The 19,740-nt window shown below is 41.3% G+C and overlaps 1 protein-coding gene across 6 annotated transcripts in view; it reads right to left on the bottom strand.

The window, feature by feature from the left end:
* The window catches only part of GALK2 (galactokinase 2), a 125,744-nt gene that overhangs the window by 29,104 nt on the left and 76,900 nt on the right, over positions 1–19,740 (bottom strand). For 5 of the 6 annotated variants that reach the window (XM_029950676.1, XM_029950674.1, XM_029950675.1 and 2 more), the window contains 3 exons: positions 15,312–15,410; positions 13,446–13,598; positions 5,147–5,357 (listed from right to left, as the gene is read on the bottom strand). In XM_029950676.1, coding sequence (XP_029806536.1) covers positions 5,147–5,357; positions 13,446–13,598; positions 15,312–15,410 — 463 coding nt within the window. The remainder of the gene's footprint in view (positions 1–5,146; positions 5,358–13,445; positions 13,599–15,311; positions 15,411–19,740) is intronic. The other variant, XM_029950678.1, reaches the window with a different exon arrangement.

Here is a 19,740-nt window from a genome sequence, read left to right as displayed (position 1 = left end):
AAGAACTATTTCATGCAGGTACTCTAAACATGAGGACAAGAATAGCAAATGTCTTAAAAGGACCTAAAATAGTGTCAATGCTTACTTAGAACAGAGTAGGCACTCAATGTTAGATGTTGTTAATAGCATTATTACCATTAATATAGGATGAATGGATTTTTTTTAATGTTTTAGTTTTGAGACAGAGACAGACAGAGCATGAGCGGGGAGAGGCAGAGAGAGAGAGGGAGACACAGAATCTGAAGACAGGCTCTAGGCTCTGAGCCCAATGTAGGGCTCGAACCCTCGAACCCACAAACGTGAGATCATGACCCGAGCTGAAGTCGGACACTTAACCAACTGAGCCACCCAGGTGCCCCTGAATGGATTTTTTTAAAAGCTGCGTATAACCACCTTTTCCTTAGACTTTTAGTGCCTTCTTAATTGGCCTCCTGCCTATTACTTCTCCATATGGATAGAAGAAAATTAACTCATTTATTCATTCAGCAAATATTTTCTAGGCACAAAACAGGGACCCTTTTGCAAGGATACAAATCCTGGGAAAAGATGGTGCCATGTGGCTCATATTTAGTTGCCATGACTCTTTTAGGGTTTATGTCTGGGAAATGCCATTATAGTAACTACTGTATACCAGTTTCATATGAGGCTGGAAAAGTTGTTGCTTTCATAGGTGTAAGTCACCAGAATCTATGGGGCTGCTTTGTTGGGAAAGTCCACATCCTCTTCCTCCTTCCCTGCACTATGTATGGTCTCCCTGAAGCTGAAGGCTCAGTATACAAGGATGACCTTCCCAGAGAGATGAGAACACTCTTCTTTGACAAGGAGAATCAGAGTGACTGACAGATGTAAATGTTTAGTCTCACTGGTCCAACTCTGTCCCACACTACGTCCTCGCCTGCTAGCCATGCCAAATCACATGAACCTGAGAAACTTGGGAACTCAAGCATTTGAAGGTACAGAGAATGAAGAGGTGGTCAAGCTTATCAGTTCATTCTGGGCCTGTCTCAGTTCAAGATGGCCAAATGTATTTCAGACTACTGCAGGAGTCAACTCCTCCTCAAAATATCCTTTCAGAATTTCATTTTAGCTTTGTTAAAACTCTCACACATGGGGAAGAACATTCCAGAATTCTGCTTTTGTGGCTCTAGAATGGCCTCAGGAGCCAGAAACAAGGCTACCATTATTAGCCTTGTGGCTCTAGCCTACCCATTGGTGGCATGGGCACCGCCCACATCACTGGTGAGATTCCAGTATACTGATACTGGGTTGTTTCTACAGGAGTTGAGAATTTTAAGATGCTATGTCTTTAAATTCAAACTTAATAAGGTATGGCCACATTCATGTTGAGCTCCTTAAGTATTTGAAAGGGGAAGGTAAACCGATGAATAGGGGATTATAATGCACACAGCTGAAAGAGGAAGAGGAAAACCCAGGAAGGCAGCATTATGCTCAAGTGATCTAAGAAAAGGTACAACCGTTTTTTTCCTAGAAAATAAAAAGCCTTTACTCATGGCATGATCATGCCTTTTGTGGCCAGATAGCTGAGAAGTCAATGGGAATGAGGAACAAATCAGACACTACGTAGAGAAAGAAAGGAAAAAGGATGAAGTGAAAGCTAATTATCCCGGTACTTGACCTTCCAAAACAACTTAAGCAACTTAAAGCATATGTTTTGTGCATAACAAAAATAGTTACTTGATTCTTCGTTTATCCTTTTATACTTTGTTTCCTAAGAATCTATTATCTTCTAAAAATGAAAACAGACAAAACTGAAGGATTCATCATATTTGGCATTATTAGAATTCTATCCCCTAGATTTTAAGGATTTCTGCCCAACCAGGATCTGTAAACTCTAGGAAGGTCTATATTTTCCTTTGGAGTTTCTTCTAGGCTCTTTATAGAAAACTTTCCATCCAAAATTCTTACAAGAATGATTACATGTGTTGAGATCATAAAATTTAGTGTCTCACATCTTACAAGGTATTTTTAAATCGATTTCTTTGCTATCTGAGGATGCTTAATTGGAAATTGAAATTAATTGACTCTATTTTCTAAGTACCTTTATATTTTTCCATCACATAAAAACAAACTACTTTTCTTAGACCTGAGATAATCTATGAGGACCAGAAATTATCAAATGAGAAAATTCTACAGTACTCTCCCCGTTCTTCTAAACACAGCAACTTGGGCACATTCTGCCCAAGTCAAATTTCCTCCTTAAATTAAGCAAGGTAGGTACTGGATGCCACATGATTTACACTTCTAAAGCCAAAGCACCAGAATGAGAAATGGCCAAAAGGGAACTCTTTAACTACAAAGTAACCTATCTTCATCACCTCTCATTACTTTCAAGAAAAAATCAGAGTCAAGCAAAGTCCAAACTCAATATTATTTCACTTGGTGCAGGATTGCCAAGGCCAGCTTATAATATGCTGGGGGGGGGGGCGGGGAATGAACAGCTGAAAGAGAATTGGATTAAACCAGAAGACTAGAATTTGGGATCTGGCTTTAGCACTTACTACCTATAAATCTTGACAAATCATATAACTGAGTTTTTCACTTATGAAATGGGAAGAACCAGGTGACCCAGAGTTGTTGTGAGATTTAAACTATGTGATATGAGTGAACAGTAACCTGCAAACCATAAAGTAAATAACAAGCTTTTGGGTTTTTTACTCTAGATGTCTTCCTAAAAAGCAGCCCATGCCAGTGCCCTTTGCTTGCTGAAAAGCCTGATTATTGCTCCTCACTTTGGAAATCACAGATCTAAACAAATTAGTTGGCAACAGCCAGCACTTTGTCAACGTATGGTCACAGGCAGTTGATAATTAAGCAATGAGATTCATATCCGGCCCAGCACAGTGCATCGAAGCAGCAAGGTCACCCCTGTGCTGTCTATACGTGTCTACCTCTCCTGACTCTGACCACAGCTTCATCTTTTCCTCTGGGTTCATACTTTAGGAAACACCCCCCATTGAAATCAGCCTGGCTCCTGAGCCTCTGGAAACCCACACATCATACCACACCCTTAGACTGTTCCTACCTGTGGGCAAGACCTGAAAAATAACCCTTCAATTATTCCTAGCCAGTTCCTAGTGAGGGACTGTAGCCATTCTAAACGACATCTAAAGGATTTGAGGATTTTCCTTTGTGTGTTTAATTTTAATGGCCTCTGAGCATTTCCAAATCTAATTATTAAAAATTTGGAAAGAGAAAACAGTTGTACACGGGGCTTTGGAAGGCTGCCTGGTTTGGCAAAGGCCGTGAGCCACAGTTTGATTGTCAACATCTCTACGCTGTAACCTCACGGTCAACATCTCCCAACTCACACTTATCGAGGTAAAGGAAGCAGTTTTGGCAGAAAGCAAACCCTGAATTCCATGTCCCTTTGGGAAAGGCATGCCTCTCCATCATGAGAAAAATTAGTTCTAGTCAAAACTTAGCATGTATCCGGGATAAAAGGAGGAGGCCCCTTCCAGAGTCCTCTACTGCGCCCACTCACAGGATCTAATGAGGCACATTTAGTAAGAACCCTATCTTCTAAAGGGTTAAGAGACACATTTGCTTATGGTCTTAGACCAACCAAAGCACAAACCCAGAAGAAACAAGGCAAAGATACAAAAGGATCTTGATCCCTAAAGTTAAAGCTGAGTGTGCCAAGCAAATTCAGCTGGAAATCTGACTGAAGTTAGATGGCTGGATGCAGAAAGTAAATCAAGTGACAATACTCTAGGAGATTCTAGAACCCCACAGACCAATTTATGTTCATGGTATTGTTTTGTTTTGTTTTTTAACTTATTCCAATGGCAAAAGAGAAAGAGATCCTTTGAGGGTTATAGAATTACAAAATGAATTCATTCATTCAACATAGATTTACTGAGTAGAAACAAAACATCAGTAAATTATAGAAAGCATTGCAGCCAGCCAGTAGGGAAGTTATTTTAGATGAAGGGTAAGATTAAGCATGCATCATTTTTGTAAAAACAATGAAATCCTTATTCTTTGGGGGGAAAACCTTAAATATATATACATAAATAGAAAGGCACATACTATGATTAGGAAATTATCTTTTGGGTTTTCCAAGGTTTTCTGAGAAATTAACTTATTCTTTAAATGCTAAAGGAGAGAGAGGTTGGAAAGACATGCAGATACAGAGAAAAAGGAACATGGATATAGAGAAAGAGAACAAGCTGAGAATTGAGAAGGATATGGAAGAGATAAGAATTACATTGAAATTTTTAGATTGGATCCGCATTTCAGAAAAAGAGGAAAGCTCTGGTCAGAAAAGGGCAGTGATGTTTAGGAGTAAAGGTCCAGAGGCAAGACCAAGATGCAATTAGTAAATGGAATGGTTCAGCCAAGACAACCCTGTATGAGCGGACATGTATAGACTCAAAAGGGAGACAGGACAGAACACGGGCCAAGTTGGAGAGAAATTTAACATCCATGTTAAGGAGCTTAGGAACTGAGCTGAAATGGGGCTCTGAGGCTGATCTTTACAAGCTCCCACCCCAACTCTACCTCCAGAAATGGTTGGATCTTAGCTAGATGTCCCTGCCCCCACTACCACCACCGATGTTGACTTCCCACAGACAGACAACCTCTGCTTCTAAGAAGAAAAGCCACCCCAGTGCACCTCCAACCTTTATCTGGCCTTCATCTTTGGGATCTGATATGATCAGCATGAAAACATGATCTCTTGAAAGCAGCAGACAAACAGAAAAAGCTTTCATGCTGAAGTGTGCAACAAATTTCAACCTAAGCAGGGAAGACTTTCTGGTGTCCCAGGGGGTGTCTCAGCAGTTATGAACACTGCTCTAACCTAGACCTTTTTATGTAAATAGTATAATAATCAAGAAAATGGACAGAAGAAAAAAGTTTACTGAAATATGAACTTCTTAAGGGCAGGAACCTTATTTTATTCACCTTTGCCTGGCCACAATACCTGGCATATAGCAGATCAGACATTTGTTGATGAAGGAATGGATTTCATGGAGCCAAGTATCAATTAAGTTTGCCAAAACACACATTCTCCAAGTACCCTCAGGCATGCTTCTAAATCAGTCAAATCCATGGGGAAATTGTAATCATTCTAGCTGTGAGTATGGGAACAATCCATGTTCTTCACTGTCTTCAGCAGACTCACCGTCTTGAGTGTTTGGACTCAGAATCTGGGTTCGAAGCTCCTGCAGGCTAATTCCCAGACCCCTGCAGACCTCCTCAGGGCTATAGGGTTCAGGGTGAAGGGTCTCTTCCACGATCCCCAGCATTTCTTCCAGACTGATGTCTAGTTTGGCCTGCACCTCCTCTAGCCGCAGTATTTTATCCCACTGCAAGCCTTTGTACTTGGCCAGGAGCTGTAAATTCAAACCAAGATAATGGTAGCTTTCATTTCAGAAATTGATGGGTGCTATTTTAATTAGGTTCAACTTTAAGCTTTTTTTCCCCCGCATTCAACCTATCCACATTTCCCATCATTGCTTGAAAATGCATACTGAGTTCAGATGTTTGGAATTAAACATGCTTGTGTGACACTTGGAGGCTAGTTAAATATTCTTCCTTAAAAATCCTAATATCCCACTGATTTTTTTTTTTTTTTTTTTTTGCCTGTTACCACTTTCCCTCAGGGCTATTTCTTTGAATGATTTTGTTCTTTTATCCCTATTCATCCCTACTACCCCACTCTCTATAGAATCTGCAGAAAAATACTCAATTCTCATGTGACCTAGGTTCTGAGGTGGACACTGTATGCCCGATTTCATTAGAGCACTTCCTGTTTACCACATGCCTCTTTGAAAATGGCTAATGAATTTAAGTATCTGGGCATTTGGAGTAAAGTCCCAGATTTTAAATGAAAACCTCATTGGTGACCTTATGAAAAACCACTTCGTTAGGTTGCTGGTAGAAACTAGAACTGTATGCTTCTCCACCCTCAAGAGGAGAGTTTGGCTTCCAACTGCATCCTGAGGCATCCCTTAGTCTGAGGAAGAGGGGAAAATACAAACCACACCTTTGTAACCAGGTCCACTTATGGGAACCTCAATCCAGAATATGTTTCTCTCATTCTCCCCAAACCACTGGCAGCCCTTCAGAGCAGGCGACAATCCAGAGTGAAGATATCTCTCATCCTGAGGTCTATAAAATTCATTACCTGAATGTGAGGCAGGTGCGGACAATACAAATAGCAAAAAGAAGCGAGCAGAAGAAGGGGAAATTAGTCTTCAAGGAAATGTGTATCTGATTTACTCTTCTATTATGCTGATGATTTGATTTTCTTTCTTTTAGACAGGGAGCAGGGTTTACCAAAAGACCATTGAACTTTGGTTAGGGCCACTCACTTCTGAAGAATGTTAATAACAGAAGTTCTTATATTCATTAATTCTCTTTTTAAAACTCTGGCTCATACAGTTGAAAGGAGTTAATGATTTTAAGGCAGAACTGGGAAAAGAGAAAAAGAATTCTATTTTTCTGTTCAATTATTTCACAGAGCATGGTACTGTTTCTAAAGCAAGGACTGAAGCTAAGTAAGACCTTTCCTCCTGATTTTGTTTCCCTAGAACATTTAGTTAGCATCTGAGCAGTGCTAGACTTGATACCTCCATAGACTCACTCTTTTTTTTTTTAATTCATTCATCTGTGGTCTGTATTCCAGTGAATTCCCAAAATTATTTGAGAAAACTTACGAAGACATACACAGAACAGTATATTTATTTTATACAGAAAAAGAGCTAAAGTTGATAATCTTCTAGAATGATACTTTCTTGAAACCCAGATCCAAACCCAGCCAAAATAAGCAATGAAGCAAACAGAAGTAATTAATGCCTGTCTATGATTTAAAATGTGCTTATTTCTTTTAATCTTCAACAGCCTGGTGAGATGGGTGTATTACTCTATTTAAGAAGTGAGACTAAGTGACTTGTCCAAGTCATCTAACTAGTAAGAAACAGAACTGGAAGTTAAAAACTGATCCTCTAACTCTTTGTTGCTTCCTCAAAGCCACATGCTCAGGGAGTCATGGCCCATATCTATACGGTGCTGCTCACACAAGTTCAAATTGCCATTCAAGCCCTTCAAATGCATTTCTAAGCACAAACTAAGATTTGGGTTGGAAATGAACATTCCAGTCATTTAAAAACACTTTCAATAAATGGGTTCCATAAAAAAAAAAAGAAAGAAAGAAAAGGAAATATAAAAATACGGCCCCCAAGTGAGGACTGTGGGCTCTTCCTAAGGGCCTTTTAGTCAACAACAATCTTCAAGTTTCCATTCGTGGGCTCACTTGAGCAAGTCACATTGCCTCAGGCATTTGATCCAAGGAAACTGGGCCAGGAACGTGTGAGGAGAAAGTCTGGGAGGCAGCCTGCTGCCTACAAGGTTGTTTTTCAAAGGCAGCCTCTGTGTGTGCTTTCCTTCCACAGACAGAGGTACTAGCATACAAAAGTTCACATTCATTCCAACAATATCCCAGTTTGCTTTGGGTCCACATAGCCAATTTGACATACATTTCAGTTAACGACAGCTGCACGGCCATGAGCCACCCAACAGCATGCTTCATCATGGGAGTAAAATAGGAAAGCTGCTTAAGCCCTTGGAAATCTGGCTCAGGAAACAGAAAGATGACTTGCAGATGAGGGAAGGGGGTAGGTAAGATCACTGTCACTCAAAGACAAGAACTTCATGAAGGAATTTGCCACTGGAGGCCCTGGTGATTGGCCTACGTCACAGTTGTGAGGCAGGGCTGTGAGTCAGGGCTATGGGTCATTTCGTCACAAGTTCCTCACATGTAGCAGGGTGGGGAAATAAGAGAAAGCAGTTCTTTGTCAACATCCAGCACTTTCTTTGCAGCACTGCAACTATTAAGTCTTCATATCAGATACCACTTGTGGGAGGCTCCTGAGCTTATTCCATGTTCGGTGGGCAAGAAAGCAGGCAAGAGGTGTTCTGTCCAGTCATGGAAAGAAGCACGTAAATAGTGCTAGGATCCTGTCTCAGGTCGGTGTGTCTCAGAAGCAAGCCCTAAAAGGCAAGTGTTTAGAGGGAAGAATGATTCCAAGATGCTGGTAGAGGTATAGAAAGCGAGTCAGGAAAAGAAGCCAGTGCAAGGCTCACTGATATGGACAGGCGAAGCCAGACTGGGCAGAGCAGGCCCTCTAGAGCCCGTGTGTGAAAACCTCAGATGCGCTGTGCCCATGGGCAAGAAAGCTGGGATATTTACCCACGAACTCTCATCCATCGTCCGCTGAGGGCTGCTTGCAAGCTACTTGCTTAGCCCTTCCAGGTTGTGTCAGGTGCAAAGTCAAAGTTCCCCTACAGCCAGAAAAAGCTCTCAGTCTGGGAGAGTTGCTGGAGCTTGCTGTCAGAGGGTGTGCTAGGAAAGCGGTGAGATATGGACCTTGTATCAGGAGCCTGACAGTCAGAAGCCACCTCTGCCTTGATTTTCCCATTGCATTCAGCAGTATTAACAAATCAGTGCGGAAAGTACCAAGTCTTCTCTTCACCTGGTCAGCAAAAGGCTTGAATTTCTAATCCCTTCTCTGAGTTACCTCTAAAAACAATTCATTCAACAAGCCATCTTCGAATACAACAAAAGCAACTATGTTGTTTTGTTTCAGGTTACATAAATCACACATGCTTATTTCTAAATTTTCAAAGAGCACAAAATCATTCAAAGTACAAAAAAAAATTCATACTAAAATTGTTTGTAATTATCCCCACAAGACAACTACCAACCACCATTTTGATAGTCATTCTCTCATATTTTTCTACAAATATTATGGATACCTGCACATACATAGCTCGACATAAATGGGGTCATACACAACTGTTTTTATTGTGAATCCTTTTCATTTTGTGCGTATGTCCCCCTTATCTCCTTGCAGCTACACAGAGCTGTTCTACAGTGTTACGTAGTGGCTGGTAAGTTCTGTGCACACATTGCACTCAAAATTGTCATGAACACAGAACCACAATGACCCTCGTGGTGTTAGTTAACCACGCTCTCTGTGCTCCAGAGCAGTTTACAGGATAAATCTGAAGAAACCTGCACACCTGTGCAGAACGGATCTACCACACTTCTCACTATACCCTAAGCATTTCCTACCTTTTTTTAGAAAAAAGGCATCCCCAAATATGCTCTGGATCCCACTCACGCCTAACTCCTAAGGGGCATAATGGAAAGAGCAGGGGTGAGGACAGACCTAGACTCATGTGCTTATTTAAAACACATCACAGCCTACCTTGACCCAAAACTCCCAGCATGTAACATGGTGCCCTTGATGTCTACTTCAGAAGCAACCATGAAGATTAGGTAAGGTAACACCAAAAACACCTAGCACCTTGCCTGGCCCAGGAGGGCACTTCCGTTTTCCTCCCCTCCCCACATTCCTCTGCCTCTCTAGCTAGTTCTCACCTGCCTGACACCTTCTCCCATTACTGCAAACATGTCTGCCTTAAAATCATTATTCTAAAGCTACTGCTCTCCGTTTCTCCCACTCTTCCACTATCTACCAGTGGCCCATTCCAGACTCCAGCTAAAAAATATGGCCTTCCAGAGGTCTTTCCTTACCTCCCAAAGCACTCCCAAAGCCACTGAAGTTTTCTCAGTCCTTTTAAAAAGTCCTTTATAAGTCAGTGGTTTCTGGCACTCTTCAGTCCCTTCCTTCTTCAAATTCCCCGTGTTGTTGGCTTCTGCAGCACTGAATTTTCCTGGTTTCTCACCTCTCTGGTCCCTGCACCATTTCATTCCACGACTCATTTCCCCTTTTCATTATCTCACTGAAGTCACCTTCCAAGTTTAACCCCTGACCTTCTGATCTTTTCTTGCCACACCCTTTCCCTCAGGAAACTGAACTTAGCTCTTGGTTTCAACTGTTCTCTCCAAACAAATACATCTCAAGGCTCTCCCCCTAGCCAAAAGTCCTATTCCACACTCAAATGTCTAACCACTTACAAGAAAATTCCATGGGAAGCTTCACCACCTCTCACTTTCCAGGCACCTTCCATCCACCCTTCTCCAAACCCACCCACCAGTGGCAGAGCTAGGCTTTCCAACCCATTATCTCGGCCTTCTCAACCCAACACTTTTCCTTCATTCACGCTTGCCTGCGTGCAAGGAGAGTTTGTTGAGTGCCCGCCGCTCCCCAGGCCCCAGGCACACAACAGTGTTTACTCACAGGCACACATGGCCCAGTCTTCCAGAGAAGACAGGTGTTAAGTAAGAACTGCACAGTGAAGCACTTCATCTAACTGCCACACACTGCAATAATGGAAAAATGCAGGATGTGATAAGAGGGCATTTAACACATAAAAGGACATCTGACATAAGAAGAATGGCGAGGGTAGTCAGGGAAAATATGTCAAAAGACAGAAACCCAACCATGGGAGCTTTATGTCCAAGCTTTCCCAGGTTCAGGCACAGCCTCTCTCAGATCCTTCCCTTTTTGTCCCACCCTTACTTCAACCTTGTCCCATTGGTATTTCTAGCACATGCTAACAGCAATGGCTCCCCACTGCTTCCACGACCGAGCCTGGTTGATTCTCAGCACAGCGCTGAGTGCCTGCCACAACCTGGTTCCACTGAACACGTTGCCTCTGTCCCCAATATGAGCATCCTCTACCCTTCAGCGTGGACCCACCGTTCTGAGAGTGCTCCACTCTAGAGTCTTGGCAGACTGTGCTCCACTGAATCAATGGTGCTGAGCAAGACCGGCCACATTCTTGGGCATTTGGTTTTTCTCCACTTAAATTCAAGAAAACTGCCAAAGCCCTGAGGTGATGCCCACCTCTCACATTCTGTCACTAGACAGAGAATAAGTTCCATGTTGACCATTAAGTGGTAGGAGTAATGGTCCCCACCAGACAGGCTCCACAAAGAATCACGTTGTAAAATTTCGTTGAAGTGCAAAGGACCACATGAAACTCTCTCCTTCACTGCTTCACATGTAGCCACAAGGAGCTCAGGGTATGCAAAAGCAATAGAATAATTTCTCTTCCCTTTCTGACTTCCCATAATACTTATTCTCAGCATCACACATTTTATTCCCCAATATAATTAAGGAATATTTTTTTATAGACATAAAACATTTCTGGAAAAGTTTAAGCCACTGAATGTGTGTAAAGTATGAAAAATTGGGGGCTCATGAAAGATTTCTGGCCACTTTGTTAATTTAAGAACATAAAAATGTGCTACACTTAAAAGTATCCCTTACGCAAGTAGTAATTATAAATCTCTACTGAGTTTGCTTTGAAATGTTTTTAATTTTAGTTCAAATGGCTCTACCAGATTCTGACTTTCAGTGAATCTGCATCCATTAGTTTTTGGAAGCTACTAGAAAGAGAGGAGGAGGGAGAAAAAGAAAGAGGGACAGAAAGGAGACGTGAGGATAGAAGAAACTATCGATGTTAAAACCAAACCATCTTTGTTGGCTCATTGTACTTCCCTGGGTTAAGTAGATACAAAAGGTACTCATTTTCCTAAGAAGGGCTTGGCGAGTTGGGAGGAGTGGGAAAATGAGTGCCCTTCGTTACAGTTTTGCTACTCAGAGCTCTGATCAGTATCATTTTTAAAGCTGTCCTGATTAGTCATTTCTGCCCTGACACTTTGGCCGAAAAGTTTGCAACTTTCTTTACCTTTTTACATGGGAGGTTTATTTCCCAGTCTAATGAGACCATTTCCAAACAAAAATTATATTCATTCACATATAAATGAAAGAATGGAACCATATTACAAGGAAAATGTGCTTAGTAAAATGCTAGCCGAGATTCCTAGCCAAAGTGTATTCTTAACATCAAGATCATATTAGTCTTTTGCTTTTCTTTCTCCCATATTTTAAAAGAGAGACAAATCCAGAGTATATACCAATAGGGAGGAGTGTGTGGCAAAAAGCAAAATTCAGAGGCCAATTTCACTGACCAGAGTACCTGTAAGACCCATGTGGAGCTATCAGCTAAGAAGATACCTCAAAAACAAGAGGTTCTGCAGTGGAGTAAGATTTTCAGCCACTCTTGCTTCCAAGAGAGATGGCTTCCCCCCCCCCCAGTTAACTCTCAGGCATTTCCCCATCCTGACAACTTTCACTAGATTCAGTCCCACGACTGCGTTCCTCTCTCCCCGTGCCTCTCGGGGAGAGAGGAGTCACGGCAGGAACCCATTTTGTATCTCATACTCATCGTAGCTGCAGATCTCCTAGAGGATCCCTCATTCCGCGATAAAACATTAAACAATGGTGATAAACTGCGTAACTGAGAAGTATGTGCAATGAAATATGAAATACTTCCCTTAGTGTGGAAGTAAGAAAGTCAAGGAAGGCTTCCCTGGGGGACGTTTAGACTGAGACCTCAAAGAAGGTGAAGGGAAGAACATTGTAGGCACGTGCAAAGTCCCTGGGTTGGGACGGAGCATTATGGCTGGAATGTAATGGGAGTGGAGGATGCTAAGACAGGAGAGGATGAGGTGCACAGGCATTAGACTTTGCAAGGCTTTCCAGGCAGCGATAAGGACTTTTTACTTTATTCCAATGAAATAAAAAAAATTTTGAAAACTGTTAAGCAGGGGGATTATCTGATTAGACTTAAATTTCTAAGCCCTCCTTCTAACTAGGAGAAGGTACAATGCACCTCCTCAGCCAGGACCCGCTCCCCAGTTCCCAGCCTTAGTTCTCTCTGCCTTTTGTTGTCATACCGCATACCTTTCTGGATCATAACATTTCATTTCTGTGTCACTTGTTGGAGCACCTGCTTACATGCCACCTGATCACATTCTAACCATTCCCTATTTTCACATCCCTCTAATTTACACTCTCTGCTCTGTTCTTATGCCTTATATCCTTCTGTATATCTTCACGCTCCTAGGCATACAACAGGTAATCAGTGAGTACTTCCTAAGTAGATTTAAGGCTTGACTGGCAAGGTGCTTCTAAACTGTGGAACATAGAAGTCCCAAAACTGCCTTCTGGTTTGTGTTTCGTTTGCCGACATGTAAAAGTCTTTTGGGCACAGAGGTGTTACATCGAGCTTATTTTTTTAGAGTGACCAAGCGATGGCCCACTACTACCAAAATGGTGCATCTGAGAACAGCAGGTGTTGAGGTTACAGTCACATTTGTTGAGGAAACAAAATCAGTTATGGTCACTTCCCATCAATCACCTCCAACTGCCTTTCTCCACTCATAGCCCATGGCCTATACTTCACAGATAGAAACTCTCCTCCCCACTTCCATCCTAGAAGCCTCAACTCTGAAGTTCACATAGCTTCCAAATGCCTAGAGGTTGCAGGGCAACCTGAGTTTGGAAAGAGGTTGCTCTCTACCCAAAGATTATCATTTAGAATATTGCTGCAGTCAGAATGTTGCCCTAAACTTTAGGGAAAGAGACAAAGTAGCAGAGAAAAAGGAGAAAAAGGATAAGAGAAAGCCTACTCCAGTTTTCACTACTTGGCCAAGTTCATACCTTTGCAGCCAGCCGACACTCCATCACCCTGATATTGAAATGAGAAGTCGCTGCCTTATTCATTGCTACACAACTGTTGGCAATCACAAACACTGCTCCATTTGGGAGTTTCACATCAGTTGCTCTCAGGGGACTAAATTCTATCAACTTGGCCTATTGGAAGAAAAATGACAGGTGAGATATAATGTATTAGAATTCAGAAAATGTTTAATTATCTATGTATTTATTTGCCATAGCAAACATTTTTCCTAAAAATGCACTCATTCAATTCAAATATTATTTATTGGCTTCCAGGCACTGTGCTAGGCACTGGAGCTACAACAGTGAACAAGACAGACACTGTCCCTGCCCTCATAGAGCTCACAGTCTAGAGAGAAAGACAAGCAGACAAATAGGTTTCCAGGTTGTGTTACAATAGTAGCAAAGCACAGGGTGCTTCATAGGCACATAGTTGAAGCATCTGATTACCTAGTGTAGGCTCCTTTGAAAAAAGGGAAATCTAAACCAAGTCTTAAGGGATGAGCAAGACTATGGTAGACAAAGGATTTCTTGACCCAAATAAGATATCAAAAAGAGAGAAGAGCATACACAAGTTCAGAGGCAAAATACATGAGGTGTTGTTAATGGAGCTTTGGGTATTGAAATTTGGCTGGAGCTCAAAGTTTGAAGGTTGAGGATTGGTGAGAGGGTAGACTGGAGAAGTAAAGCAAGGGCCAGGTCATGAAGTGCTTTGTAAGCTCAAAGACACTGGACTTTGTTCAGAGTCTAGAGCTAACTTACTTTAACATTGGGACTCCTGCCATCATGTCTGCTTGTCAGGTCTCATCCAAAACACACAAAGTATGGGGCGCCTGGGTGGCTCAGTCGGTTAAGCCTCCGGCTTCGGCTCAGGTCAGATCTCACGTTCGTGGGTTTGAGCCTCGCGTCAGGCTCTGTGCTGACAGCTAGCTCAGAGCCTGGAGCCTGCTTCCGGTTCTGTGTCTCCCTCTTTCTCTGACCCTCCCCCTCTCATACTCTGTCTCTCTCTGTATCAAAAATAAATACAACATTAAAAAAAAATTTAAAAAAAAACCACACAAAGTATTTTCTTAACATTAAACCACATTTCCTCATGCTTCATGTCTTTGGCTTAGAGGAATCAAGAATAAATATCCTTAATAAGAAGAAATCCAGGTATTCTTGGAAAATAGCCAAGCCTATAGGAATCTGATGAAAGCTTAGAAAAAAAAATTTAAAGAAATATCTGCTTCTACTTTGGAAATGGGCAGTTTATGGGCAACAACCAAAACCTCCACTCTGCCTAATGGAGTTGGTGGCCAGGGGGAAGTGGTATGCAGCTAAAGAATTCATCTCTGGCTTACTGTCAACATTTTTCCCCCTGCCACTGAAGCCCCAAAAATGTTGACACAGAAAACTGATACCAAATAGTAAATTATAAAAAGAGGGGTTGTGAATATATGTGGTAAGAGAAGTTAACATTTGGGTTTAAAACCAACAAGAGATTAGATGAAAATGCCATGAGATGAAGTGATTTGGGACGAGAGGGGGGAAAGGAGGTCTCAATAACCGGGGTGTTGAGAAATCTCATCTTAACAATGAAGAGAAATAGAAGGGGGAAAAAACTAGATACAAGAGAAAAACAGACTTGAAGTATGATTCTGGAAGCCTAGGAAAGAGGTCATCAACCTGAAATACAACAGGCGAACGGATAGCAGCCTTGAATTACAAAGCAATTGAGAAATACCATTTATAATAGAACCTGATAGAATTGGTGGCCCAGAATCAAGGATGCAGAAGATGTTAAGGCCTTCCTTTCCATTTGAACTTTCCCTAGTTGATATTTTCAAACAGCTCAATGTCACCTACAGTTCCTTCTTCTGCAAGAAATGATATGGACTGGTCCATCCCGCCTCCTTCAGTGCCAATATAACGTTCACTCTTGGCACAGATTTCCGCAAGTTCCACCTGGAAAAGTAAAAATTAATTTGTGTTGTGAGGATAGTCATAATATGTTTCTCACTCATTTCTTACTCCAGGCATGACAGATAGGTTTGAATTCCAGTGTCAACTCTGCTCAATTGATAAAAGCTGCCTGAAGCATTGTGTTTACAAGGACTCTAAAACTACCAATGAGCTCAATAGGAAAACATGCTAAGATCAATGAACATTTGCAGGAGATGGAGTGAGAAACTGACTGGAGATGCCGTGTATCTGCTGTCCACAAGAGATTCCACACAGGCACCTGGGTGGCTCGGTTGGTTGAGTGTCTGACTCTTGATTTTGGCTCACATCATCATCTCACAGTTTGTGAGCTGGAGACCTGCATTGAACTGCTCTCAGCACGGAGCCTGCTTGGGATTCTCTCTCTCTCTCTCTCTCTCTCTCTCTCTCTCTCTCTCTCTCTCTCTCTCTCTCTCTCCCCCCCCCCTCTGCCCCTCCCCCAGCATGCATGCAGGTACTCCCTCTCTCAAAATAAAGAAATAAACCTTAAAAACATCCAGTATCTCTTATTAGAAAAAAAAAAAAGACTCCACATGGCAAGCAGTTTCTTCTATCTTTCTATTTGCTCCATTGCTCTCTAGACTAGTATCACCAAAAATTGCATCTGGATACTCACTCATTTCTCCCTTCCTTTGTCTCCCTTTGTCTCCCCCACAGTGGACTATTCTAGTCTCCACACAGCCAAAGTGGTGTCATCCAGCTTTATCTTCCAGTCCAAAAGAAATACTGTCTCTGTGGCATTTCCATTGAATGTAAGAATCAGAACTAGCATCATCTAACCAGGCACATCTTCCTTCATCCATGATGAAGAACCCCAATACACACAGTTTTATTCCAAATTGAATATGTCAAAATATGTGTTTAAGAATGTTCAACAGCTTCCTACTGAAATAATGAAATAAGTTCATTATTTCCTTAATGAAATAGGTTCAAGCTCCTCATTTCAAAGCCTTCTAAAATGTGCAACTAATTTGCATATGAAACCATATGGTCTACCACTCTTTTCCAATTAGATTTGTCTCCTTGACCACCTCACACATCTGTGCGAACTGGTATTACTTCCTGTCTTCTCTCATATAAATCCTATTGCCAGTCAATGCCCAGCGTGCCAACTACTGACTATGGCCACGTCACTGGGCTGACCACTCCAATCTTCCTCCATCAAAAGTCTTCCTCAAATTTGTTCCCACTATGGTGTCCCTGTTCTCTGAGCTCCCTGCTGTGACCTTTAGACAGTGTGAAAAGTCACCTCCCAACACTGTAACAGCCATATTTACCTACTAAGTACCTGGCATTATTTCTTCTGTGAACAGTACCTCCTTTAAGCCTCCACACAGTCCTCTGCTTGACCTCCTTACACAGATGAGAAAAATGGGACTTGGAGACATAACAGAAAATGAAACAGCCACTTGTGCCGCATCTGCCTGACTCCATAGCCTGTGTTCTTTTCACATTAGACTTCATTACTCTTCTCCTGGCCCCACCCCCCTGGAGATAATTTAAACTACTTTTCATTACCTCAAAGGGATATGAAATGACAAATAAGATCACCAAAATTTAAGTATTCTCGATCCTAAAAGGAAAGAAACTAAAGCATGGAGAAATATATGCTTATTGATTGTTTTTTAAAATATTTGCATTAAAATTTTTTTTAAATATTTGCTGTGTGGCAAATCCTATTTTACTTTAAATAGCATGGTAAGTTTTCCAGACTTTCTGGGCAGAATTCAGAGGGACCCAGACATCCCCAGTAGCTCTCTGTTCAGGAGGGTCCAACTGCAGGGATGTGGACATCCCTGCACCTTGTTGAATTCTGACACATCGATCCCATGACTAGACAGACAATGCCCCAGTGTTCTAAGGTGAAACAAAAGAAAATAAAGATAAGGAAGATGAAAGAAAAGATGATTCACTTTACAGTCCCCTCAGAATCCGTGAGGAAATCAATAGCAGATACGGAGGAAAGAAACCAATACCAGAAACTTCCCAATCTTGGCTAATGCCCCAATGCTCCTCCCAACTAGCTGTTGTGACCTTAGTTTTTGCAATTTTTTCAAGTTTCCATTTTTTCATGTACTATTAATTATAATAATAAAGTTAAGTCTTTAAACCTTTAAGATTTATTGAGCACTTGCAATATGCCAGGCACAGATCTAAGCACTTTGTATGAATTAATTATTTACTTCTAAAAATGACCCTATAAGAGAGAGTATATACCCATTTTACAGTTGCAGAAACTGTGTACATTTATTAGCTGAGACTAGGCTAGTAATTATGAAAGGTGAAATTCAAACTCAAATTGTCTAACTCCAAAGGCTGTACTCTTAATCAACATGCTATATAACTTCCTATCCATAATATGGAGAAATAGACCCACTTCTCTAGCCATGGGATGGTCCAATAAATTAAATAAAAATGCCTCATAAGCTCTAACAGACTATACAATTGTTAATTTTATGATGTGTACAGGATGAATAGGAATCACACAAGCAGCTAAATCCCAAGACACACACATACACACACACAGGCTCTGAGAATCTTCAGACAAGAATAGTAAAGCGCTAAGCAAAAAGGAACTTATTCCTCTCCCCAACAGTGTATTTCCTTCTGCTCTTATACCTGAGTATGTCAGGAACTCCAAACTAGTCACTTGTGGCATTTAGCTCTATCCTTTCCTACAAAATACTAATGTCTTAAAATCTTTAGTGATGAAAGTTTGACTGCATGAGGAACTTTTCAAAAGTTTGTAGCCAATAAACTCATTTCTATGTTGACTCCTGCTCTCTGGACAGTTAAAAGAAATTTGGCATTACTCATAGATCTTCTTTTAAAGCTACGAAGATAGTTAATGAAGCTAATTTAGTCCTTTGTATGTTCTTCTCTTGAAGCAGAGCCTGGGAAAGAACCAAAAGTCACATGGATTCCCAAATTAAACAGTATACCCATCTGCGGGCCAGTGAGTACTAGTAAGAGGAGAAATAACAGGGTTAGATTTCACTGAGAAGGGCTAAAGTTTCATGAATGTGTTGCCTAGCTAAATCTGGATATTTATAAGTACAACAATAATACAAGAAGACTCAAGACATTAATACATTAAGCTCTACCTTCAGTAAGCAGTTTTACTAATAAGATTGTTAAAAGTAGAATAATTACATAGACAGGAAGTGTTAATCTCTTTGAGTCAGTTAGCCATGACTATGAGAAGCCTTCTATTCAGAACACAAGACTCTCCAAGACAGCATCATCCAACTATTGTTGGCCACCCCAAGTGCAAGTCAAGAGAAAGGAAGGTGGGACACCTGAATGGCTCAGTCAGTTAAGTATTGGACTCTTGGTTTTGGGTTAGGGCATGATCTCACTCTTTCCTTCTCTCTGCCTCTCCTCTGCTCGCTCGCTCTCTCTCTCTCTCTCTCTCTCTCTCTCTCTCTCTCTCTTTCTCTCTCAAGATGAATAAATTTAGAGAGATAAAGGAAGGAAATGAACAGCTCCATTCATTCACTCAACAATGCCTTAAACAGTATCCCAAAGATAAGTGGGAAGGCCAGTGTCTTTCCTCTAGAAGCTCACAATATTGATATTGTCTTCAGGTGAACAAGTCCTTCAAAAGAAAGTATAAAATTAGTTTGCTTGTGTTTGCCCATGTAGGCTTTCTGTCCACCCACCTCCATCCTGCTATCTACCCCAGGAAGCTGCCCAGAATAAACTATAGCAAGAGATTCTTAGCACTCTGCTTCCCGTTGGGTTCTTTCAACAGAGAGCTCTGACGGGAAATGGGAAATTGAAAGTGTGGAAGAATAGTGAGATTGGTTCCCTCCCTGCCAACGTCCCTTTCAGGCTCAGGGGCAGTAACAACTCACTTCAACTAGTGGGAAACTACAAATTAGGTTTCTCCTACACCTATACCTTTGTAAATTGTCCTTAATTATTGGCTGTGTTTTCTATTATGACTCTGATAAATCTAGATAAAGTGGAAATATTAATGGCCCCACTGACTTCTCTTTACATCAAATATGTTCCCTTTGTTCCCCCTGCAATACTTCTCCATCTTAATGTTCAAAATATCTGGCTTCTTACCTGGGACTATTTTCAAAATGTTCTCCAAACTGGCAAACCTATTAGGCAGAGCCCAACCAGGTAGGAGAAGCTCTTCATGAAATAGCACTAAGTTAAGCCTTGCTTTGTTTCTAACATGGCTGATGACCAAGCTTTAACTTGGACACTTCGGAGTGTTCTTAAATTTAAAAAAGAGAAGAAAAAAAGTCTTGTTTTAATTTTAAAAAAAGGAGGCTATTAT

The sequence above is a fragment of the Suricata suricatta genome, chromosome 9 (genome assembly GCF_006229205.1).
Source record: "Suricata suricatta isolate VVHF042 chromosome 9, meerkat_22Aug2017_6uvM2_HiC, whole genome shotgun sequence".
NCBI lineage: Eukaryota > Metazoa > Chordata > Mammalia > Carnivora > Herpestidae > Suricata > Suricata suricatta.
The sequence above is the reverse complement of the archived record's forward strand: the minus strand, read 5'-3'. Positions and strand labels throughout refer to the sequence as shown.